This window comes from Tyto alba, unplaced genomic scaffold (genome assembly GCF_018691265.1).
Source record: "Tyto alba isolate M040663 unplaced genomic scaffold, T.alba_DEE_v4.0 Super-Scaffold_22, whole genome shotgun sequence".
NCBI lineage: Eukaryota > Metazoa > Chordata > Aves > Strigiformes > Tytonidae > Tyto > Tyto alba.
Window position 1 is genome coordinate 3,478,649 of NW_024881296.1, and position 26,650 is coordinate 3,505,298.

The 26,650-nt window shown below is 42.7% G+C and overlaps 1 protein-coding gene across 5 annotated transcripts in view; it reads left to right on the forward strand.

The window, feature by feature from the left end:
* Positions 1-3,902: 3,902 nt before the first annotated feature.
* Positions 3,903-26,650, forward strand: part of SMOC2 (SPARC related modular calcium binding 2) — a 149,084-nt gene continuing 126,336 nt past the window's right edge. For all 5 annotated transcript variants that reach the window (XM_032987294.2, XM_032987295.2, XM_032987296.2 and 2 more), the window contains exon 1: positions 3,903-4,520. In XM_032987294.2, the coding sequence (XP_032843185.2) occupies positions 4,443-4,520 (78 nt within the window). In that variant the 5' untranslated portion in view covers positions 3,903-4,442. The remainder of the gene's footprint in view (positions 4,521-26,650) is intronic.

The following is a 26,650-nucleotide window of genomic DNA, read 5'->3' on the forward strand; positions in this document are numbered from 1 at the left end:
CATGGGAGACTTGCCATTGATGTCAGTTGTTTTTGGTTTGGCATCTTTGTTTATAAGAAGCTAAGTGATAATTCTTTAAAAGTATATAAAAAAATAATTACATCTACTTTTTTATTATTTGCTATAGGCCCAGTTGATCTCTGTCACTGACCAAGACTTCATGATACTCAGTAATGTAGAAATCTAGGAGAGAAAGAGAACATAGAAATAACTGTTCTGTACTTATTTGCATGTCTGTATCTGCCTGTATATTCTCTAAGTATTACAAGAACTGCATGCTTGACTTTTAATATTATTTCCCATTATTCTTCCAAACTTTAAAAATTAATCAAGCGTTTGGTATACCTCAAGCGAGGTTGCAGAACGCATTTGCTGCTTGAGAAACAGCAAACTTGGAAAGCAGGTGAGAGCACAGCATCTGCTTGGTAATCCTTTGAAGGAGGGTGCCAGGAATCCACGGGAGAAAAAGAATCTTTCTGAGAATTGCATTATCCTCTGTCAAACAACACCTGATCCTACTATGAAAAGCAGACTGCTGAACGCTTACATACCCCAGCCAAGTAACACGGCTTGGATCTAGCTGTCCATCCCTGTTGTTACAGTACTGCATTGAAACCTAAGAGGATTTACTTTCTGTAGCCTTGATAGTTAAGAGCCAGATAATTCTTCCTTTCTCACAGTTAGAATTTCCAAGATCCTTACTGCAATTTCCAAGATCCTTACTGCAACAATCCTTTTGAATTTAATGCAGGATTGTCAACCATCCACAGGACCTAAAACAGCCTGCACAATTCTACAGCAGAGAGATAATTCCCTTTTGCCTTTTCTGACTTAATTAAAAGCATGAAAAGAAAGCATTCATAATCTAATAAATTCTACCGAGTATTTCCTGTATATTTGTATCCACTGTTGTTAAACTATACAGGACTGCTCCATGAGGCTCACTCATCTAAGCAACGTGAGTTTCTCTCTAGAGAAGTTCTAAAAAAACATGGGGAAGAGGAGAAAACGTAGGTCTCATTACAATAGCAGAAGTGTAGGACCTCAGGAAACTTGGATATAATTCCGAATGTATCACAGATCAAGTATGGACATGGTCCTGGTGTGAGGTGGAAGAATGGGTCAAAACTAACCCTAATCCATAACCCAGAACATGTCTGGCAGTGGGGTCTGAGCGCTGGCTTCAGGATAAACCCACCACTGACAAACTACAGCAAGTAATGTAAACCAAAATTTTCCTTCAGTGGCATCTCTGCAGAAGGGGACACCTGCAATGTATTGTTGTGAATGGACCCATGAGTCCTTCTGGAAACCTGTCTCCTTTGTAAATGGGAAATCAACACCTGTAAAGAATACTGATGTGACTGTCCCTCATAGCCCTTCCCCAGCTTTAATGAGGAAAACCACTTATTTCCCTCTTTATATCCCTTGTCTAATCACACTGGAAGTTCTTGGAGGCAGATAGGTTTATTGCCACCATGGTAGTGGCTGGAAGCTCTGCCTGTTAAAATCACTGTTATATTATAAAACATTATTTTCAGTTGCTTAAACCTTGCCAGATTTTTATTATTTTGTCTCACATTTTCCTTTGAAAATACTTGCCTTAGGGTGAATTATCTCTGGAATGGGGGGAAAAGAAAGGGAAGAAGAAAATTTAAGTGGCATAGTCAAGTCTCTTTTGAGAAAAAGGCTGGAGAAATGACAGTAGACAAAGTAACAGTTCATAGTTTGGCAAAGCATCTTTATTTTAAAACCATAATGCCACCAGTTTCTGGACTTTAGACTTCCCTTTTTGCAGAGTTTTTGCCTTTTGGCTATTCCCAGCTCAGTGGAAATCCACTCAAATTTGACTAAGTTATAAACCCTCAAAAACCTGAAGCTTGATTTTATTAGATAAATTTCTTATCTATTCTGGGCATAGATTTTTTTCCCTGTACTGTCAAATCCAATCTGCTGTGCCATTTAGTAAGTAATCCACAGATTAATGGAGAGCAAAGGGCCTGTCGGCCGTGAATCGCCTTTGCCCAGATGCACGCTGGCCAGGCGCAGCAGGACACTGAGCTGAAGGCGAAGCGACTGGGGGGCTAGCGAGCTGCAAGGAGGATGGCAGAAGGGAAATGGGGTTGTAGGGCTGCTTGGTGATGAAGGGGACCTGGGCCCAAACTGGGAGACAGACTGGGATGGACTGGTGGAGATGGAAAAGGATGAAAGAGGATTCTGGAGAGGTGAGACTGACTGCCTTGGCAAGGCAATGGGAATTAGAGGTTTGATAAGAGGAAAACGGGACTAGGTCCGTGTGGAGAGTAACTTTGAGGTGTGGAAGAGGCTGGAGTCATGGTCACACACAAAAAAAAGCTCCTTCTGTCTCGGACAGAGACATCAGCGCTGCCAAGTTTCACCATCTCCCAGCCGAGAGGAGAGGGCTGGGAAGCCCATGTCGGGAAAACGTCCTGCACTGCCAACTGCAGCGAATGGCAATCTGCTATCTCCACACGAGACGCTGCTGGTCCGAGACTGACGGAGGTCTGTGTGGTGCAGTGAAGGGTCTCAAACATGCTCTGGCCTGGGCAATGCCAATATGATAGCTTTCTCTTCTTTTTCCCACTTAAAAAGCCCAGGAGATATTATGGGGTACACACGCACACATGCATGCACATACTTTGTGTCAATAACGGAGTTGTTTAAAACCATACTTTTTGAAAAGGGGGCTTGCTAAATTCTTGTGACTCTGGGTGCTCAGTTGAGACTGGGAGAAGCTGTGACAAGATTGTTGGCTGCATGCCTTGAATGCCGTAGAATCTGGAAAAGTCAGCTGTAGGTGTCTCAAGCAGGGCACCCAAGTCTGTAATTAATCTCTGCATCCCTCCACCGTGGTTCACCACGCGTGCAGCTACTGCCCCGGAAAGCACGCTCCGTCCTGAGCCCCGGCTGAGGCCGTGTGTGTGACTGCCTGGGTGGCACAAGCTTGCAGGGGCAGAGCTGGACACTCGGGCAAGTTGTCACTCGTGGGCTGGGAGTGCGCCTCTCTGCAGCCTCCCCGAAGCACTTCCACGCCCGGGTCCTCTCCCACAAACGCGCACACCCTAAGAATAAAGCTGATGGCCCGATGGCTCCAGACTGACCGGTAGCACCGGGGAACCGTGGCGATCTCTGCGGGCTGGCAGCGGCCGCGGGTCTCACGGGGGGAGCGGGGGACTCCTCCGCTGACAAAACTGCAGTAAAAGGGTTTCTGTCAGGCAGCCGGGGGGGGGGGGGGGGGGGGGGGAGGAGATCTTCTGGAGGTTCACGGTAAGGAAATAACAAAATACCTCTATTTGCCTCCTAAAAGATAAGCGAGACAAGCGCAAAGCTGCCGGAAGGACGGTTTCACCCGGCATTCCCTGCAGGCGAGGCACCGACCTGCGCCTCCGCGGGGTACGCCGCCTCGGGAGAGCGGGGTGCACCGCCCCCGGCCAGCAGTGCCCGCTCCCCGTCGCCCCCCCCCCCCCCCCCCAAGGGACACCCCCGCCACCCCGCAGGGCGCCGCTGCCCGCCTTGTGCCCCCCAGAAATGTGGCTGTCGCGGCCCTTGCTGCCCGCCCCGTGCGGTGCCCGGCGGGGCGACCCGGGACGGGGTCGAGGAGAGCCGGGAGGGAGTCGGGGTGCCCCGGAAAGCGGGTCGGGGGGCTTCTCAACCCCCCCACCCCCTCCCCCGCCAGGAGCTGCTTGTATTTGTACATGTTGATTCAGCAGGAGAGGGGGCAGCGGGGGGGGGGGGGAAATGAGCCCTGCGGGGGCAACAAGCCGGCGTCCCCCCGGGAGCAACTGGGAGGGTTAATCGCAGAGGATCTGTGGGTCTGGGAGGAGAAAGCGGAGGCCGGGCTGGGGAGGGGGGAGGATAAGAGGAAAAGGGGAAGAGCGGCTCGGTGAGGTCGCACACCGCCAGCCTCCGCAGCCGCGGCAGTGCCTTCCCGCGGCCCCCCGCCGGCGGCGGACACCGGAGGGGTGGTGTGGGAGGGCCCTCCCTTCCCGTCCCAATCTTTTCCTCCCGCTTCCCCCGTGCCGGGGGAGACGAGGCTGGAGGAGAAGGAAAGCGACCCCCAGGGTTAGGCAGCAGCCCGTCCGAGGCGGAGGGTGGGGCGGCGCCCCGGGGGGAAGGCGGCGGGGTCCGGCGGACCCCCCCCGGCAGTGCCTGGGAGAGGAGAGGCTGGGGAGCATCTCGGAGCCGGGGCTGACGCTCCAGGAGCGAGGGAGGGACGCGGGGCGAGGGAGCAACTGCCGCCTCTCTGCTGTACTCCCGTCCCCAAATTTCAAGGGGTGGGCTGGGGGAAAAGCGGCCAGAGGACCTCAGCTGGGACCTCCCAGCGGGAGCGATTGAAAAGGAGCCAAAGCAGGGCGTCGGAGCGGGGAGCGACATCCCAGGGAGAGTCCCCCGCCTCCGCTTCCCGGAGCCGCTGCCTCAGGATGTGGGTGCCGCTGCTGCTGCTGCTGCTGCCTGAGCTGCTCCCCGCCGTGCCGGCCCAGAAGCTCTCCGCCCTGACGGTAAGGGCGCCCCGCCGCCGGGCGATGGGCGTCGGGCGGGTGGGTCCCTCGGAGCGCACCTGAGCGGGCTGGTGCGGTCCCGTGTGTGTCCCCCCTCCACCACCCCCCCAAACACCCCCCCACACACACCCCCCCGGGCTGCGGGTGGCCGCCCCGCACCCCCCGGCTGCCGGGCGCAGGGGCGCTCCCCGCGCTGGGCGGGGGATGGAGCCCCCGGGCGAGGTGGGGGGGCTCCGCCGCGGCTTGTCCGGCTGCGTGGGGAGCCGCCGGCGCAGCCGCCCCGTCGCGTTTCTCCCCGGGAGAGCACGGCCCGTGGCAGCTAAGTGGAAGTTTACTGTGGGTCCCCGCAGAGCTTCGGGCCAACGCTCGCTGCCGCGTTAATGCTTTCATTTTCCCGAAGAGGAATAATGCTGCAGTGAGGTCTGCTTTTGGACCGGCTTCGGGTCGACCGATTTTACTTTAATTATAAAGGGCCGTGAAACAAGCCTCTTTGGCTATTCCAGGCTCCAGGATGCTAAACATGGAACTCGGCGTAGAGATGGGTGAGCCAATTCATTAGGCTTGCTAAATAAGCCATAACCACTTCTCTAGCCAAGACCTGAGGTTTGCAGCTAATAGCTCAGTTCAGTCTTCTTGTACAGCTTGCAGTGTTTGCAAAGCTATAATTAATGCAATCTGTAGAAATAAAAACATTTTCCTTAAATGTGTTTTTAAACAAGTGCTTGAGTAAACATAACGGGCAGAGAGTACCCCTTTCAAGCTGTTTTTAAGTGTTTTGGTGAGGGCTGTGCCCTTTAGAGTTTATTATACTAAAGTTACAGGCAGTTGCAAAGTGAAATAGACCCTATTTTTGTCTCGGTCTTTCTGAAAATTTCAGTAAAATACTGAGAGTTGGGCTTTTTCCTTTCCTTTTTTTTTTTTTTTTTTTTTTTTTTTTTTTTTAAATTTTATTTTCGTTTTAAGTAAGGGGGGGGATAGGGACAGCTCAAGGAGAAACAGTGGTGAGGGATGGGTGAGCTGTTCATACCTGAAATTCTTCAGAAAAAGTTTTACCTTCTTGTCTAGTTTTTTTTTTTTTTTTTTTTTTTTTTTTTTTTTTAATGATTTGTAGATTAGAAGCTGCTAATTGAAAACCTTAAAGGAATGAGCTCGCTCCGTGAATTTTATAATGTGTGACATTTGAAAGTGTGGGACAGATAAAGTCAGGTGCTTCTCATCTTTTACTTTTTAAGAACCTAATTTGAAGCACCCTTAGACTGTCAGGTGATATATACTATTCTAGCTAACAGGTTAACATTGCAATTTAATTCAAAGATCACTTTCACAAATGTGCAAACAGAATTTAAAAGAGATTACATGTTATATTATTTCTTCTGTACATTAAAAAGTTCAAAATATTATCATGGAAGTAAACTGGAAATCCTTCCAAAACTCGATTTGTCCAAATGAAAGATAGGAGTGATTGTGAGTGTTATATCATCTTTAAATGATAAATGATTCAAATGATGCTAAAGCCTTTTAATAGATGTATGTAAATCACTGCTGAATGTAACTGTCATTGAGTGAGTGATTGCCTACCTCACGAAAGGGAAGAAAGATCTGGCTGAGGGCACTCGGGCAAACTCTTTAAAAATTAGATGTAATAAACTCATGCAGATGTATTTGACTTAACTGTTAGCTGAGAGACGTCTGAAGTCCCTCTGTTCCCTCTTCCACCCATCCAGAGTGTGTATTGTTTGTTTCCGTACCTTATAGTAGTGTGCAACTTTATGAACCGTGACCAGAAAACTCAATCCTGGTGGAATCCCTACCCTCTGCTACCAAAAAGGCAATCGCTTTGGAGACTTTTTGACTGAATTAAATTTAAACATTTCAGTAGGGGTAGCTAGCCCCATTGTAGAGGACTGTAGGTAGTGAGCCCATGCTAGGTTTTCAGCTGCCTATGCTTTTCTTGCAGAGATGACTAGCCCATATGAATAGTAGGATACATTAGAAATACTTCCATAAAATGGATAACGAACAGTCAGACACCCGTAGGAAGAAAACAACACACACACAACCATGCCCATGCACACATACTTTTTACATCTTCCCACAAGACTAAACTTTGAATGAAGCAGGTTTATTTCTACTATTTGTGTACTTCCCTATTTAAACAACAACATCAACAAAAAAGCAATGCTATTACAGCAACAAATACCACAGCACTAAATCATTCTTTAATCCTGCAGTCATTTTTCTTATAGCTCACAGACTGTATAACCCCTTCCCACATGTACCTTTCTCACATATTGATGGATAGGATCTGCATAATTATAAGGAAAACCAAACTCAAGCTGTGTAAAAAAACCAAGAAAATGTATGACTTCTTTCACCTGCTGTGCCAGTGTGTGATGACAGAGAACTACCATTCTTTTCTACACATCAGATGAAGATTTTTTTTTTTTTTTTATTTGTGGTTGGAAAAATGACAAAGACAGACAGATATTTTAATAAATAACAAGAGGCCAAAGGGACAGAGCATGCTTCACTGTGGACCTGAGTTTCATGAAAACTGCAGGATGATGACGGGCTGGGTGTGCAAATCCCTGATGCTCTCACACTGTCATGGGTATATTGCAGCTTGCCAGGTGGTGGTAATACCAGGGACACAGTCTCCTTAACTATGGTGGTAAGTCTGCCATAAGATGAACCTTAACAACAACGTGATAATAAAATTAAAGTTCCCTCTAGCAAAAACAACTCTAAAGGTAACTTTCCAAAAGATGACTACATGGATCAGAGGTTTTTTCCTTTCCTGGGTGTTGAGCAGCTCTGGGATCTAAGAGACAAACTGGATGTTGGCTGGGCAGGAAAGAGGGTATTGGCACCTGTCTTTATGTTTTTTATTTGTCTAAACAGATCTCTGGGCTGTTTTAACTTTATGTCCTTGCTAACTCTAGAAGCAGAACAAGTGTTACTTTCAGACAAGATTCAGTAGTTTACAGACCTGCATACCCATTTAATTAGGAATAATATTTTTGCATTTCCCTTGGGCAGAAATACCCACAACCATCCATGTCTATAGTTCAGGTGAATATGTAATTTTCAGATGTTGGAAACTTTGCAATAGTCCAATAGCAAGAAATTACAGGGTTTTCACATGAATAACACCTCCAAGAGATTTCTGATTGCCTAATAGTCCTGTGTAACTGCAGGTCTGCAGGGGCTGATGAGCATATGGCTTATTACAACCTTGATAACAGCATCTGGGCAATTTCTGGCAGGTGGATGCATCAGAATAGTCATCAGGTAGCTGAGATGCATCAGGCAGTTTAGAATCTGGTCCCCTGGTCCTCATGGCTGTATCAAAAGTGATTGTATGAGTGTTGTAACATGTCACTCTGCCCAAACTGTGGACCCAGCCAGAACTCACTTGAGTACCTGTCTGTGTGCCAGGGTAGAGGAGGGAACATCAGAGGTGGGCTGATGCACACCTGAGTATTTCTTGGGGAGCCAGAATGTGCACCAGGGTCCAAGAGTTTCAAAGTTCTTGTGGGTTCACTGGATTAGAGATAGCCCAAAGCTGCTTTGAGTTTGTGCCAATCCTGTCCTCTTGTCATCAAAAAGTACTCTTTGCTGAAGTTGCTCCTGGACTCTTGTCTCCTGAGTAGGAGCATACTGCAATAATAGACAGTGAGGGGAAACATAATATTCCAGTTCTGAATTGCTAACTGAGCCATAGGGATGCATGGGGAAGGGGAGCATTATTTAGTATTATATTTATTGTTATTTCAAATAAACAAACATTGGCAACAGAACAATGGCTTTAATTCTGGGAAGATAGGCTGAGAGCTGTCTCATAAGAAACCATGAGACCTGGAGGGACTGTAGCCAATTTGGCTGCTGCAGGTTTTTCCTCCCCTTGTGTCAAATACTAATGTAAAACATTCTTGCATTCCAGAAAATGTCTTAAGTAGCCTTGTCCTTTTACCTTTTTTATGGAAAGACAGGTAATAATCTTCTATTCTTGTAACACGTCGTTGGAATGTTTTTGCAATGATGTATTTTTATTCTGCTCTGCGAGATGCACCCACTCTTTCTGCATGTATGAAACCGATGACAGTTGAGCCGTACTCGCATATTGTATTAGAGGAATAATCGTATCTTGGGGAGATAGGTACTTTCGTTTCGAAACACAATGTTTTGAAGAAAGCTCATTTTGTTCTTCGAATAAGTAGGCTTCTGATCACTGTGCTTACCACAACACTTAACTTTGACATTGTTTATGCTGTATTTTTGGAACCATCAGCTTAGCTTTTATCTCAGTTGCGGTGTTGTGTATGTGCATGTGCTTGTACAAACAATAGGACACAAGTGTTTCTTATTTTAAAATCTTGATGACTTCTAACATACCACAAACTATTTAATTTTAGTCTTTCAAAGCATTGCTGAACCATGTGTCCTTCTCAATACAATATTGATCTTAGAACTTACAAAGGAAGAAAGTTTGCTTGAAATCGCTTCTTGAAATGAACACCTCTGTCTGTTAAAAGTTCCTTTCATCAGAGGCTGAATATTTCAGGGAACAATTGTTTTCTTTTTCTCCCTTGGCACATGCTTTGTGAGTATTCAATAGCATTTAATGCGCTGGATAGCTTCCACAACACTCACCAATATAAGATGGACCACTAAGGTAGTTCAGTAAAGGGAAGCTAAACACAATCAAAGCTTTCTGAGTTAAGGACCCATTTGGATGGCGCCTGCAAACCCAAACATTTGGAAAAGTTACTCTAATTGTGACTGAAAAACCAAGACCATAAATAAAACTGTAAGTGGCTCCAGATCCTAACAGCATTGTTACTGCAAATGGGCATTGGTACAACCAAGGGTACATCAGCTCTGAAAATAAAACACTTTCAACAATGCTTCCTTGCAATAAACTCTCATAACACTTCTCACTAAAGAAATAAAAACAAAACCTGTGAGAATCATTATTGAAAGAGTCAGCAAAACTTTTGATCAGGGGTTAGAAGTAATTTTTTTGCATGCAGCCAACATAAACTGTACCTTATAATGTGAAAAACATAATGGAGATGGCAGGTTGACTGCACACCCCTAAGATTTTAAAACTAGAAGTGAAGAGTACAAGTGAATGTGTGTGGGGAGGAAAGAGGAGGACAGAGGAAAGGAAAAGAAGTAGATCATGCATATTTTGGCCAGTTGTGATGCTTTCATCCATCCTCCGTTGCCCACTGAATACCTCGAGGAACAACCATGTGTATTCCTTGAAAGTTAGCAAACCTCAAGGTTTGGTTCATTCTGAGAAGCCTCAAAAGGTTTAGCTGCTATCCAAAACCTATCTGAACCCCGTTGGTTTGGAAGTCAGACTACGAATCTTTTGAAGATCTGGCTCTCCCATGACTCTGCTAGTGTTTCCACTTCCTCAGCCAGACCAGCCTCACCACAGGCACAGCCATTTTCTCATATTTTGGTACTTCTATTTCCTGTCAGGCCTGAGACCAGGAAGTGAAGAAGCACCTGAAAATAAGAGCAAGAAAGAATTGGGATTAAAGACCTATTTTTGAATGTCAAATAAAGGTCTGAGTTTGGTTCAGGAGTGGGATTTTTATCTGAACAAATTCATATCTTCTCAGGGAAGCTGCAGAGTGAATGGAGGTTACATTTTGCAAAGGACTCTGGGTTTTCCAAACGTTTTGTGTTTTCTTTAGGTTCAAAACCCAAATGCTTCTTAATTTTCTGGTTGGTTCAATATTGTGTTTTGAGGTAGAATTTTAAGAAGTTCAGATGAAAGATTCATGATGAAGGTCATTTCACAGTGAAAAGTTGGAATGCTTTCTTCAGAAATAATATAGTCAAAATAGTTTTTGATTGTGTGAATACTGCCCCTCCCCTCCTCTGTCCCTCTAGTGTCTTCGACAACAAAATTCTGGTGATGCCAATCATTTTGGTCTCAATGGCACCGTGTGGTCTCACGGGACATGCAGCTGTCGACATTTCTCTATCCACTTCTGGTTATTAATTGATAATCAGTGCCTTTATATTTATCTACAGTGGTAGATAAAACACTTTCCAGTGCAACACTGGCTGTGAGCCTGAAAAGAGGAAATACTTGGGGAGAAAACTTACAGTTTACAATATGCTGATGTTGCACAGAATAATTTATGCCAAAGGAAAAGGAGGGATAACTAAAGATGTAGCAAAAAATTGGACATAAGCAAAGAACTGAGCAGAGAAGAGCAGGTATATCATAAATAGCTACATTTTTTCCTGCACTTTTTCGATCTGTGCCTAGTTGCCTCATCTACATAGGGAACTGGTCTGAATTACACACATTGGTGCAGTGCAATCGTGTGCATGGGATACAAGGATACAACCTTTCATTACGGGGAGGTGAAAGCTACCCGAAGGCATGTGGACTGGTATTTAGATTGGTGTGGCAACACTTAGTATCAGAGGGTTTCTTAATATGACTGTGACAAATAATGAATGGTCTTCAAACAGGGAAAGTTAATGTAGTGTCACGTCTTACCGCAGAATCTGTGAAGTTGTTTGTGTGGAGTCAGTCCCCCAGACTGAAGTTTTAGCCAGTCCTTGCAGAAGAAATTGCCTTGATGAATTAGTAACTGCCCTTCAGTGATTATTTTTTTTTCCCCTTTCTAATTTATTAGCTTTTAAAATGACCACTAAGTATTTCATCAGATGCTGAAAATGCAGTCTAATAGAGAATACATCCTAGAATTCTTGTCGGGGCGGAAAGAGAAAACATTTCCTGAAGGCAATCCTTTCCAGTTCTCTCCCTGGCTTGCTTAGTGTGCTGCTAGAAAACTCGCTCAAGAATGTTTACCTCACACCTATCCAAAACCTAGCTTTTTTTCTTCATTTACTTTAGGCTGCTTGTTCTGTCATCTTCCAAGTCACTGAGTAAAGATATTTTTTCCTTTTGTGTTACCTTAAATTTGTTCTGGGGATGTAGTAGTATACTTTCCTGCCTTTTAGGTGTTCGTTTTTAAACTGTATACAAATTAGCTGTCATAAATCTGCTATAAATCTTTGACTCTCTGTCCTAGAGCACCTAAAGAGTACTTGCATGAAAATGAAGAAAAATTCCATTGCTCTGGAATGCTCTTTCTTTGTTTGTTTATATCACATACTTCATGCTGTATTTTACAAATTTTTAGGATACAAATGCTGCCGTAAAGTGCATACAGTCTTTTGTTGGGGCTAGATTTATCACACATTTATCAATATTCTGACCTTTGTTCAGTATTAAAGCAAGATACTGTCAGAGAATAAGCAGCATATATGCTCAGGAGAGGTCTGTACATTTTTTGAAATGCATGTAATGTCAGATAAAGAATAATTTTAATGGTAATCAGGGTGGACTCACTATGATCTCTTTAGCAAGCTGCAGTACAGAGAAAACCTGCAGATTGCGGGCATGTGTGGATGTCAGGGAGGGAAGGCAATGACTCAGTTTCATTATCTTTCACTTGCTCTTATCTGGGGTAGAGTGGAGGAGTGGTGGAGTTTAGTCTGAGTAAAAGTCTGCCATTGAGTCTCATTACTACTTTGAAGGAGGGGAAGAAGGGAGGGTGACATTTTGTGGACACACAAACCATTTAACCATATTTTAACCATAACATGACTATGTGAAGAGAAATTCTGTTAAACCAGGCCATGTGTCCTAAAGTATCACAGAGCACCAAGTGTGTGATCTGTCTGGGATCTAGATCATGCAACTAGTGAACAGGTTCTCAAACCTTTTTGTTTGCTAAGTGCTGCTCTTTACAGTGGCATCTTTCTGCTAATGGTAGAACTTAGGGTCTGGGACCCTTTTTTGGAGAATACAAGGTGGAAATATGTAATTTACAGCATATCAGAAAGGTGGTGATATTAAAATGTGAGAATCTCTTCTCAGTGAGGCTGGTACATACGTGCCATGCTGGCTACAGTGTGCTTGCCTTCATCCTGATGTTCTATAGGCATCCAAACACACTGGATTCCTATTTGGGACTGTGAGATGAGCCTAATGGTCTTGAAAAGAGAGTTACTATTAGAGGCAGGTGCTGTAAGGACATGTTGAACTTGGCTTCTGAACTGGCTCTGGTTCAGTTGCCCCAGCTGATGTATTTGTCCTCATGTCCATCTGTGTAGGTGTTATTTAATACATTTAGTTATTATTTAATGCATTTAATTACAGTGTTTTAATCAGTTCTTGTTCACTTTAGCATCCACACTGATGCCACTTATTGCAGCCAAAGGGGTGTCAGTGAAGCTGACCCAGTCTCTGTAAGGTTATATTTGTCAAGTGCTGTGGTCACTGTGTGCCACCTTTTTATGCCAGTAGTGCTGTACAGAACTGCTCAAGGCCAGAGAGTAGCCAGCATGTGGACTGGTGTACCTGTTAGAGTGAAAAATTACTGTAGCAAATGTCACTTTTTAAAGTAAAATTTATATCAAATAAATGAAATCAAATAAGTGAAAACTGATCCTAAATATGCTATGTTGTAGTGGAGGATAGCACATATTCTAAAGATACCTTTTGTCCCCACAAGAGGATACAGAAATATTAAAAAAAAAAACAACTTGCAACAAAGAAACTAAAGAGGGTTCTGACTTGGCCGTATGTTTGTTTGTTTAGTAAATTATTTATGGTCTGGAGGATGGCATACTTTTGGGAGGCAGATATCAAAGCCTTCAAAGATGTAAGATGAAAAAGAGAAGGGGGGTGTCTATACAGCTCTTTTTCCATTCCTCCTCCTGTCCATTCCGTTGCAAATACAGGCCGGTGGCATCACTTGCACAGCATCCTCCGGGGCAGGGAGGTCCCCTGGCTTCTCCTGTGACACTTTAGGGATCCACCACGGGAGGGAGTGCAAGAGCAGCACGGTCTGCTCTTTCCCTCTGGGAAGGTCTGGGTGTGGGGGAATCCCTTGTTTCTCTATTTCGCGGCGCAAGTCTGGAGGGGAGGAGGGGGAAAACTGGGACCTTCGTTTTTCAGCACTTGCCACTCCGTTGCTCATCAGATAGGCCCTCAAAAGGGAAAGATCTCACATGGAACAAAAGAAATCTCAACATAAACTATTGAAAGGTAGAATACAGTTCTCTAAAAAGGAAGTGTCTTTAATGACATGGCTTGCCTTGGCATTCATTAACCATTAGCAGTCGTGAGAGCTCAGAGCAAGCTGGCGTGGACAAGAGGGCAAATATGGCCTAACATAGGAGTTGCTCTTGACTGTGGGACACGAGGAGGGGTTCAGCCTGCAGAGAGCGTATGGCCTGTTCATTTCATTGCATGTATCCATACTGTTTCTTTTTGCAGCATTTATTACATAAATTCTGGTGAGCAAGACAAAACAAAGTGGACAACTTATTTTCCACACTGTATTTAATGGAATTATGTTTCAGACTGCATCCTCCTGGGAAGGCAGTTTTCAAGCACGTCAGATTTTTGATGGATTTCAGCCTAAGTGGATTTAGTTGCAAATCTGAACTTTGAACAGGAGGTTTTATCTTTCCATCTTGTTTCCTCCTTGAAAGTTTCCATAAATTACATTTCTGAGAGAAAGAGAAAGATTTTTTGAAAGAAGTGTTCATTTGGTAAATTGCTCTTCTGTTTAAGTTTCCCCTTTCCAGGTGCTGACTGACTCCCAGAGCAAAAGTTCTGTCATTGCTTAGTGATGGACTTCCATTAGTTTGCAATAAAATTACAAGGCAATATTCATGCACTGAAAAATGATTTCTTTCTGAAGGAAAATTGGCAAAAAGCAGAGCTCAAATGTCTATTTGTCTGCACCTAGTGCACTAATTTTCGCCAGTGCAAAATGGGTATACAGTGCTGCTCGTTTGAAGTGTCAGTGTTTGCGTTCATTAGATGCAAGACAAGGAGAGATGCAAGGCAATGAGAGAGTCAGAATCTGACACCAGGATGAAATGCCTGATAGAGATAAGTTTATGCATCTAGGTGGCTGGTGACAAACCCACAGAAGCACAGTAGACACAGCACTGCTAATTTGATAGAGTAACTGGTGAGATAATCACAGAGTCACAATACATGTAGTATTGAGGCAAAACCAAACAAAACGGCTAGCAGAAACCCTGCTGGTAGAAGCGAGCCCAGAAAAGCTGGAAGCTGACATCTTTGTGACTCATAGTTTTGACTGAGATTATTTCTGGCCTCTGCAGATTTTGCTCCAACCTTCTCCTTCCCCATACAGTTGATCTTCTCTCCTTAGTACACCTTCTTCCCCAGTGTTTATATGCCTTGCCTATTTATAGTCTGTAAGCTCTTTGGGTTTGTACCATGTTTTGGTCAAAAGAACCTTTTTCTTGGTTGGCTGTCTTGGTCTATCATTGTTATCAAGTTAAATAATAAATAAGAGTGAATCTTGAATGAGACCTGCTTACAGATGAGGCGGAACACAAATAATGGAGGGTATACCAATATTGGAGTTAGTCAGGCAGTTGTGGCCACAGTCTTCTTTACATCCTCTGCATAGTATCCAAGTTGGCTACTTTGTATAGAGTTTTTTTTTCCCTTGTTTTTTGTTTTTTTTTTTTTTTTTTTAACCTAATCTACCTTTTGTAAAGAATTAGAGCAATTGGAACACTACAGGAAGAGATGAGCCAAAGGGTCTAATTCCCTGGTCTTGTCATGCTGCCAGCCAAAGGGTTCTGCATAGTGCAGAGGGCCAAGTATCATCTGCTTGGTATTTCCTGACTTGTGAGAGCTTAGTGTTTCAACCTTATCATTGCCCTAAAGCTCGGGTTCTCAGGCTGTGGTATGTGTTTCCTTTCAAAGGAAAATCTTTCTCTCCTAAAGAAAAAAAAATGCCCTGAACCAATGCAACCTGGCCTTTCCTGCAAAGAATAAAGGAATATCTCTTGGATGCCTCTTTCTATTTTTGCATGTAGCTCAGCATGGAGCTGGAAGTTTCTCTAACCACTGCCCTTCCTTACCTTTTCTGGAGGGGGAAAAGAAGATGGGCCTGGGTGCCAGACACTTCCATCCAGTGGTTGAAGACCAAAGAGCTGAGAGTTGTTCTTGCAGCTACATTCACTGCCTCTTGAATGTACTTTCTTTTTCTATAGCAGCAGCATCAAGAACCCTCTGTGAAACCTGGCCCAAAGGTTCTCTTGACAACCTCAAAGAGGTGTCAAGCATTACCAAGGAGCACAGATCTTCTCCCTATAGGCTACCTGGGGCTTCAAAATGTTATCCATCAGATGCAATAAATTCCTTAGATTGCCATCTCCTATTTTAAGACTACATGTCGGTCATATATGTGTAGGCAGGGGTGGACTATATACATTTGTTCCTCTTGTTTTCCAGTGATGATTGGAAAACCCCCATAAAAGTGTACAGTTCCCTTGGGGTTAATAATCAGAATTTCAGACCTTTTTTTTTTTTTTTCCTGAAGTTTACACAATTTGTTCTGACCAATTCAATCTGAACTTTTTTTTTGTTTGTTTATGTGTTTTGGTCTAAGAAAGGGGATGATGCCTTGGAGTTTAGTGTTAGTTTTCATTTAACAAGATTGCTAAGTTGTTAGATTTTGACTGTGCTGGAGATGCTGCAGGGCACTTGTGTTTGGTAGTTGATAAATTTGTGTTATTTAAAGACTGAGAAGCACTCCATCTCCCTTCAAATCTCAGATCAGGCCCACTTCAGGAACTGCCTCAGGCAATAGTTGGCTTTATTTTAGTAGGTCTCTTGACTATCATCCTAAACGATGAGAGAATAGAGAGAGCTTTTACTGCTTGAACTGCTTATTATGACAGGAGCAATCAAAAAGTTACACAGTGTCTCTCCTTGACACAAAAATAAATGATTTATTTAAAACTGCTATCCTGAGTCTTCTCTGCACACCTGGGGGTGAGGAAACTCCGAAGTGAGGTTAATTTTACAACCATGTCAGAAAATCACACTCATTTAATACAACTAAGGAGCAACCAGAAGTGTTCAATGAAATTAGGTGGTTACAAATAGGACTAATCACATGTAAAAACTCTTTATTTCCACCTGACAGCAATTAAAGCAGTGTCAGAGATGCATTGAAAGTCCCTCAAGGGATCTTCATATGAATGAGTTAAACATTAGAAAGAGTGTGCATGATGGATGGAAAAGCTTGAGAGAAATGACAAGTCTATCAAAGCTGAAGGGGGTCACAGTTCATACTCTACAGCTATTTTGTGGTATGCAGGATGTCTCTCAGGAAGAGCCCTGCAGCTATCTGCTGTCAGCAGCAGCAAAGCAGGTGTGCGTGTGTGTCTGAGCGAGGCAGAAATAGATGCTTTCTACTTCTCATACCTGACGTTTCTAGTCTGAATACAGGTCAACACCTTTTAAAACTTTGTGATTACTTTTTTCATGTTTCTGGTTTTGCTAGAACACTACTGTTTAGTGGAGTGACACTTAGAAGTTGTTAACAAAGTATAATTGGAGCTGATTACTTAATTTTGTATCAGTTCGTTGTGACTGTAAAATGGCCTGAGGGCTGCATATGTCATATGCACACATTCTGTATTCTGCATTGTTTAAAAAGTGGTGGGATGTGTGCCAGGTGTCTGCAAGGCAGTTCAAACAGTGGAGCAGCACGGGGGAGGGGAGGTGAGACGGTTTCCCCCCTAGTACACCGTTCTGAGATATGAGAGATGATTCTGCCTCACCATACTGCAGTCCTTCCTGATACAGAGGGGGGTCACAACTGCAGCTTCTGTCCTGGCCCTCTGGAATATCAGTGTGCTTTTGTACACCGTCACATGTCTTGGAGAGCAGAAATGCCTGAGACAGGCACTCAGCAGAAGTAAGTTTGGAGCTCTCCGACCATGTCATGTGTGTCAAGGATGGAGGAGCTGCAGGTGCAGCTGTACATGGGTGCCAGAGGGTTTGTATCATGGCAATTTGAAAATTCCACACTCTTTACAATAGATGTGTCCAACCTTCTCCACTACATCCTCCTGAGTCCAGTGTGAGTTTGAGCAAGGCAAAGTTGGACATGTGTGGGTACTCTAGGCTGTGGAACAAGGGAAATGATTTGTTATCCTGAAAGGAATGAAGGAGAATAAACTTGACTATGGGTCTCCCCTCTAAAGACAGGAGTATATGGAGCTTGGAGATGATTGCAGTACCTGAAACTGATACTGTCAATGAGCATGTTTGGATGTGAAGTCTTAGAGATGTGATAAAATCTGTCAGTTTCTACGTGTCTGGGTGGTGGGGTTGTTCACACCCTTGCCCCTCAAATAAAACAGAAACACTTTGTCAGTTTCTTGTACATACAGGTAGAAGGCAATCAACAGAAGGGTACCGCTGGGCATATACTGAACAGAGGAATGGCACCAAATCACCTCTCTCTGCTCTCTGTTGCTATCAAGTGGTATTTACTTTCTTGAATCAACCTTGTCACCATATTCGTGATTCTTACATATTGTTGGCAAAGGCATGTGACTACAGAATTTAAACTTCACTGAGATAACCGCTGACTTGTGAAATAAAACTTCTTAAAATCCTGTCTACCTTCCACTCTGCAGAGCAAATATAGCTCACTCTCTTGACAGGAGATTGATAAGTTGGAACTAAATCCCACATCCACCAAAACCATTATTATTACAAGACTGTCTGTCCAATTTTTTTGGTGGAAATCATGGTTTTGATCTTGGCATCAAGGGAAGAATCTCTTCCGAGACACAGCCATTCTTAAATGACATGCTGTATGAATGCTTCAAAGACTGTACTGGAAGCCAAAGATTAGCTGAAAGATACCTGAAAGTGGTGGAGGCACTGGATCAGGTGAAATAGAAGAAGTGATCAGGACCTTGTAATCAAGCTCAACAGAATGGGGACAGTCATGTGAAAAGTGTGGGAAGAAAAAAGCTCCAGTCTCAGTATTTCTTCTCTCTCTCTCTTTTTTTTTTTTTTTTTTTTTTTTTTTTTTTCCAAAACAGTATGTTTGTTCCAAAATAAAATGGTCTATAAGTAAAATGGACTCATTTTTATAAAGTTCTTTTCTTACAAGCAAGCTATAAGGCAATCTCTGAAGAGATAAGGACATGTACATGTATTGTTCATCAAGACAATCATTAAGAAAAGCTCATGGAACTGGATGTGCTAAGATGCCTGTTATTAATTCTGACTGCATTATGTAGGCAAGCCCATTCAGTGTGCATTGGTTTCACAACGCACTTTGTTTTCCAACCCCACACCTCTCCATCAGTTCTGCTGTCCCCCCATGACCTGGAATCTGGCCCAGGCTTGATTGAGATACATAAGGTGAGGCTCCTGCTGCTACCTTGGATGAGAATCTGCCTTGTTGTTCAGAAGCATTCGTGCATTGTGTTAAAACTCCTTCTGCAGATTGCATATGAAAGCATGCAATGTGGGAGCTTGTGTTTTCAACAGCCACCCTCTGTCTTAGCAACTGTATGATGCATGAAACTAGTTAATGCTGTTATTTCAGTTAATGTGGCCAGTACTCCCTCATGCCCATTAACTTGAAGCTGTGAATGGTGCTATGAAATAAAAAGTTGGTCTTTCAGTGTACGGGTCACTTGCACTGTTGTTGCAGCACATTGATCAAGGTTTTAAGCTTTTTCTAGCCCAAAGATCTCTGCTGCTCGGTGTTTTGCTTTCTCAAACAGCTGTTGACTATATGCTGTCTCTCAGATATACTATTTTCTTCATCACACTTTTCATGTCAAAGGTGAACACCATTGCACTATTGCTATTTCATTTTCCAAATTGCATTAGGATCTGTGCCATGGGAATCCATTTAACTGTTATGGTGTTGTTCAAATACACTGTAACTTGAATTGAACACTTGGCAGATTTAGCCTGATGGACTGTGAATCCAGATGTTATCCTTCTTCTGCTCATCACCTAATAAAATACATACCCAGTACTTTGTTACCCTAGGGATAATTTATCAGCGGCGCTCAGCTTCATTATGGACACTTCCTTTACCCTGAGGAGTGTGGCGGATCTGTTCAGTGGAGAAGTACAGTTCCACTGTATATAGTATGTCATTTGGAAATTTGTCTGGGGACCCCTTCCTCCTAGAAAGTGTATATTAGGGCTTGGGAGCTAGTTCTGAAGCTCTGGTAATGGCCAAATTGGTGACAGTGTGCCTACAATGACTCTTAGAACCAGAGGAGGCAGGTTTGGTTCAAAAAAAATTAGGCAGATATTTCTTCTTTAGTCTGAAGTGACTGGTAAATCACTGCTGCTTTTCTGATTGATGGCTGAATCTAAGCGCAATCTCATGTGAGGCACAGTTCCAGTTGCCCAGTTGTTCCTGTTTATTTACCATTATCTCTGCAAAGTAGTTCTTTAGGAGCCAGTGGAGATTGAGTTGGTGAAAAAGGTGGTTCCCTCACCTACTAAAAGAGCATCTGTGAAAAGCCAAAAAGGATATTGGCTATAAGATGGATTGAAAAAGTAAGGAGAGAAGAGTCACATATATCCAAATATAGGTGCTTATATATTTTAAGGATCAAAAAGGAAAAGCACAAGAGGAGAATGTTTTAATCAATATCATATACAAGATAGCCATCTAGCTCCAAGCAGTCTAGAAAAAATGCTTCCCTCTTGCCCAAGTCATGTACATGCATGTACGGAGTCCTTTGTTTGTTTTTTTGTTTTTAACTGACTTCCTTCTTTTGTGGATAAATGGCTTTTCATTATCTAAGATTTAAAAATAATTGTTATCAATAATAAAACAAATGAAACCTCTGCTAGCCAATCTGATTAGCTGAATGGCTAAATATTTTCTTTCATGATAAGAATTATGTAAGCAAAGCTACAAGTGATTAAAACTGATATTAGCATAAAGAGGGAAAGAATGGGGAAATTTGGGCAAATCTTTTATAAGTTGTTTTAAAGGGCAATTTGTGTATGAAATGTTGCATTTTTAAAGAGAACATTTCTTAACAAACAACTCTTCTGCTTGAACGTTTTCTGTAAACTTTGTAGATTTTATTGAAATGCTGGTTTTATAGTGCTGATGTTGTTAAAGAGCTAGAGAAGTACTCATTATATTGTACGCTAGAAATGTGTAGTAATGCAAAGGAGTTTTGTTTCCTAAGGAAGCTGATAGAAGATAAAAGTGCAAGAAATCTAGCAATTTTTAAGTAGAAGGGATATTTAATTGGAAGGAGCTTCAAGCAGCTGTAGTATTTCATGTGCAGTGTGACATGGATGCAAATACAGGTTACTATAGTTATGTGTATAGTTTTGTGGTGTGTCAGTAACAGGAGATCGACTAAACAGGAGCTAATACAGTTTTAAACATTTTATGAACTGAGTCCACATCTGTGAACATTTTCTAACCTGAAAAGTATTGTGCAAAATTTGCAAATTTGTCAACTTCTCTGACTTAGCTCCTTGTTAGCGATCATGCCATCTTATTTCAATGCTGAAGATGATACAGCAGTACTCAGTGTTGCGTTTTTTTGCAATTACCCTTTCTCCTTTTGAGAGTTCCTAAACCATTTTCAATTTGAAAATATATATTTCTGATAAAAGATCTGGCATATATATAAGACGTGGCTTATTTGAAAACCATTACATCAAACCCTGTGTTCATAAATCCATAGCTTCATCAATACAGAGTGGCAAAAATGTCCAAGGATTTTACAGATTTTGCAGAATATTTTTTAGCCTTGAAATAGCCTATAAAACTAGGCTCTATTCATGAAACATTTGAGGGCATAATAAACACTGTTTAATTGTTGTGTCAATACTGGAGAACCTCTCTCATACATCTGAAGTATGGGCAAAATTGACACTTGAATTTTGAATCATTGTTTAGCATGACAAGAGACTGAGATAAGACAGTTCAAGTTGTTGATTGTTACTTTTGCTAACTTTGTTTCTGACCAGGCATACTAAAATGTTCACAGGCAGCTTCAGATTTACCCCTGCAGAATTAGGGAAAAAAAAAAAAATAATAACCTTATATAACTCTAATCAAAGACACACTCTTATAAAATAAAAAGGTTTCTTTTATTCTAATTCACCATGAGTTTCATGCTCACAATCTTTTTTGCATGGCTTATAAGATCATCTATAGAAGTTTAAAGATGTGATTTGGGGGATATCTCCGAAGTTCTATTCTTCAAGCATGCCTTTGGAAAATCCCAAGCTATTTAATTTTTGTCTTTTTAAATATATCTTTGGTGTTATATAGAAAATTACTTTTCAGGTTGCTTGTTTCATTGGGTAAACACAGTTCCTTTACATTTATATCACTTGCTTGATCTTAGTGTCACTGTGACCTTGCCCATATCAAAATCTTTAGTGTCAAAATAGTCCAGTTTTACAGCTGTCTTCTCTGATTACTCTAATTATCCAATGTCAACACATCCCTATAACCCAGTCTAAATACACTTGAATCCAACAGATTAGCACATGTAAGTCTTTTTTCTCATATTATTCAATTAAAAATGAATTCCCCTTCCTCAGTCCAAAGCAAATCATTACACATCCCTCTCAGGAGACCAATTCCTTTCTAATTGAACCACTGCAACTGCCAAAACCCTCTTAATATGGTAAAAAATGTAATGTAAAAGGCAAGCAATCTACATTATAGTGTCAGGTGCTGTGAGGACCAGGGAGTGGGAGCGGTGTGGGGCATCCCATGTGCAGCCAGAGCCTGTGCCACCCCTCCAGCCAGGAGCAGGGCAGCCGTGGGGGCCTGGGGCAGCCCCAGCCTGGGGCATCGGGCACCGCCCTGAGCATGGGCTGGTGTCGGGGTGGGAAGTCACCCATAGGTTGGGGTCTGCATCTGTATTGGCAGAGCCGGTGGTGAAGCTGCAATGTGGTGGGAGCAGTGGATCAGACAGAGGCCCAGCAGCGAGGGCTTAGCTGAAAAGCAGCTCCTGCAAGCGGGGGCAAGCCCCAGCTGGGTTGTCCCCTCTCCAGCGCTGCCTGGGAGCCTCTCCCCTGGGACACCAGGGGAAAAGGTCTGACCACAGTTGTGCTGGCTCCCCATTGACCCTGAGCCCAGGTAGCCAAACCTTTATGAAAGGCATGCTTTCAGGAGCTAAACATGGTGTTGGATCTCCATGTACAAGTGCGACAATCCAGAATGCACCCTAAAAATAGCAGTCTAGTCTGTGAAGTAATTATTCCAGTGAAAAATCCTAGCAAGCAGATTTTTGATCTGGGAAAGGTGACAGAAACTACCTTAAATCAAACAAAGGCCAAGCTGTTTTTTCCAGTTTTACAGGACAGAAACTGTTGGTTGGTGTAAGAACCCCCAATAAACCACCTCTGCACTCTAGTTGGCATTGGGTAGCATTGTACTTTGTATAATACAGATTTTATAGCTTTAAATTGCTATGAAATACACAGGCAATAGAGAAAATAAACCTCTTATTTGATCACATCTGTTATGCTGAAGTTGTTTTGTTATTCATGAGTGAAGACTTTTCCTTCGGAGAGGGAGAATTACAAATTAGAAGCTAGCACAATTCCAAACCTAAAGATCTCATCATCCCCTAAGTCATGAAAACAGAGACCAGACTGAAGGGAGAAACTGGGGAAAACTGTAGAAAAATGCAACGGAGGACTGTCTCAGGCAGACTATTGAAGCAATGTGAGTCCAACAGTCTTACAGCTAATCACACAGTATGTCTAGGGAGCACTAGTCTTTATATTTTCCCACCTCATATTGAATATTTTTTTCAGTACAGCATTTACTAAACTGTTGATCACTGATGTTAATATGTCTGACATGATAGCCAGCATGCAGATAAAGTTCCCCCATCCATAATCTCCTTGGGTGTGAGCTGGAGCAAGCTATAACAGGAAATGAATAAATTGCTTTCCACATTGCTTTCCCTGCTTTCTACGCCATATAAACCAAGAAGTGCAAGTAAACCTTGTGGAAGCATGGGTAGAGTGCCTGGGACAGAAGCTGCAGAGGGGACATGTCCACGTATGTCCATGTGCATGCCTGTGTACAGGTGAAGGGAGCAGCATGGGTGCTTTGTAACTGTTTCTCCACTGCACAGTGAAGCATTGTGCAAACACTCCCGAGTTTTAGGAGACCACGTAGCTCAGCATAACGGTGTTACTGTGGCACAGTGCCCAAGCTGCTATGGCTTTCAGAGCCACACAACATTGAGTAAACATGCACACCTACATCAACACTAATGTGGCAGTACAGTTCTCCACCAGGCAGTGCAGGGATGCCATAGGTGACTATGCTTGTGATCATCAGATACATTTTCAATGTTTTCAAATTTCAGAAGACTAAACTGAATAAGCAAGATGCAGATAACTAACAGACATGTGACTTGCCTTCACATGTTTAGCCCAGAAATGCCTTAGTGAAATCAGTTTCTATCATTGTGAAAGATCTGGTCAGAAATAGCTGTGGGACCACAAGAACTGATCTCATGTTGATGAAAGATCAAATTTCATGCCTTGTATTGGCAGTTAGGAAACAAAAAGTGCTTGCCAGGATCAGCTTTTTCTGAGGAAACTCTGAAAGACACTTTCTCCTCTCTGAAGAAACTTAAAAAGAAACAAGTACCCATTTCTCATTTCTTGCTCTAACAGAGCACATTTTTACTTTTGTAAAAAAATGTCAGTATTTTTTTCTGGACTTCAAGGGAAACCTTTACACTGAAAGCATTTGCAAAGTAATCCGTGTTATTGGCATATCTGGCCATAAGAGTGGACACTAAAGTAAACTCAGTTTCAAGATTTGTGGAAGATTTTCCATCCATAGTTAATCTCTTTGATTGACTTAAATGAATAAAATGATTGGAAGAAATCTTACAGTTATCTTGGAAAATCTAATTGCTGACTGATTTTTTTTTTGGTGCAGAAAACTTGTTTGACCTTATTTGATGTCTTTCTTGGAGACAGGTATTAGTTCATGAAATGATTAAATGTTTTATACATGAGTTACTTGATAAGAGTATAATTGGGGACAAAAGTGCATCATCAAGTCCTATCTGCCTTCATAATAAATGTAGTAACCTTGAATGATCCATCCAGATCCTCACTGAGATCCTCTTTGAGTAGTGATTTTGTCACCTCATTGCAATAGCCTTGTTTTTTAACATAATGTAGTTAGAGGTATACCTTTTGATCAACACACACTTTTGGGTAGCATATCAAATGGAGTGATAATATGCATTTAATGGGGAAAGAGAGGAATAAAACCTATTTCCCATTTGCACCACTTCCATTTCATGGAGATCTGCTGCAGGTGTGCAACTCAATAGCCCTCTCCCTGGCTCTGTGGTGGTGCCTAGGAGACTGATATATTAGCCTTGGAGTGGTCTGGGTGAGATGTTGATAGAGCTGAGGTGTAGGGAAGGGGGTAGTCTATCAGTGAACTTTTGCCTAAATACTGTGTGGGATATTGGCTCTCAGCTGCTGTTTTGCACAGTGCTTGTGACGACAGAACAAACTGGGATTTCTCAGGTAGGCTTTCAATGGATTGTTTTTCAGTGACTGGCAGCTTATATCTACTAAGGGAATAACTTCTTTTGGTGCCAACATCAGTGGGTAGTGCTTGTTACCTAAACAATCAAGGCAATATTTGATATGTTCTGATTTGAACTAAGTGTTTGGGCTAGAAACAAAATCTAGTGGAGAGATTATACTTAATGACTGCTGTTCTTAAAGTGGTAGTTCCTCTCAAGATCAGTTTGAAATAATTCTTTGCCTAATAGGAAAGGAGCGTGTACCCTCCCTCTGCTCTCCAGAGCTGGAAGCAACCTAGTGACTGCAGCTCTGAATAGGAGTAGTCTTCTCTTCCTTCTGTACTTTGTATGCCTTCTGTAGTTGTTGCCTATGATCTATTGTACAGCATTAGCAAACTGTAATTCAGGAAACATTTTAACTCATCAGCTCAAGATGGCAACAGGGAGGGAGTTCAGAGTCAAGAAAGCAGAATGTTTTTATCTCACAGGAGCTTTGAAAATATAGATTGATGTCCTGTCTGGGAATTAAACTCTTTCTTCTCATGATGCCATCCAGTGTCTTTCAGGCCCTTTACTGTGCAGTAGTGTCCCCAGGGAGAATGTCAGTTTTTGTGGCCTCAGTCCTTTCTCTGTTGCCTTTATTGTACAAACATTGAGTAGATATTTGAGCATGTGGCTACACTCTGACTCCTTCTTGCTTTGTACTATCTAAAGGGAAGGCCTCCCATACAGTAGGTTTTAGAGGGGAGCAGCTCCCTCTGCAGTACCATTGCAGCCACCTCCATGCCCTGTCCTGTTCACATCTAACATCTGCAGGGCAAAGATCTCTGTCTATATGTGTGAGGTAAGACTTTCTCAAGTGTGGGGTTTTGAACTGTGAAACTCCTAGAACTGCTGTTGTGAGGTGGTTTGTGTACATCTGTACGACAGCAGTAGTGTCAAGGATGCTGTTCAGCTGTGTTGGTTGGTCTGTTTTAACCTGGTGGAGGGAGCTGTTGAAGTACTGCTTGTGGGATGTGGAGGAGACGTGAATTAGTTGGAAAGAAGAGTTGAGAAACATCCTGTCCTCTTGGGGACTTCCAAACTAAGTGCCTCTGTCAAGCTGTTTTGGCTTAGAGGCAACAGAAGCCTGTGGCTATTTGGCAGGAACAACTGAGGATTTCTCCACCTCTTTGTCCAGAGGAGATGGAAGTTCTTCAACCTCACTTTTTTTGGTTTAGATAGTCTGACAATAAAGCTTTACTACCTATGTAGTCCTCCCTCAGGGGGAACAATGGGATGGAGTAGAGGATTAGTTAGGCAGGTAATTGTGTCACTTAATTTGAGCAACCACCAGGAAAATCTTACATGGTGGTGAAGTGAAAAAGACCATGGAGCTGAACTTTAGGATGGTCTTGATGCCAACTCACATGCCATAACGTCATTTTGGCATTCAGAGCTTCGTGGTTGCTCTCAGAAGATGGAATTTTCCTGCACTAGTGCTGTGTGGGATTTGTTCCACAACTTCATGGTTGGAGGACTAAATATCACCCCCCTTTCTGGGGATCTTGGGAAGAGGAGTATGTGAAGAATGTTGAAAAGATGTTCTCTAAACCACATAATAGAAACAATGGAAAAAGGAAGAGTTACAGCTCAAGACTTTATATCCCCTGTGTATAATTCTGTGAGTTCACCCAAAATTGCTG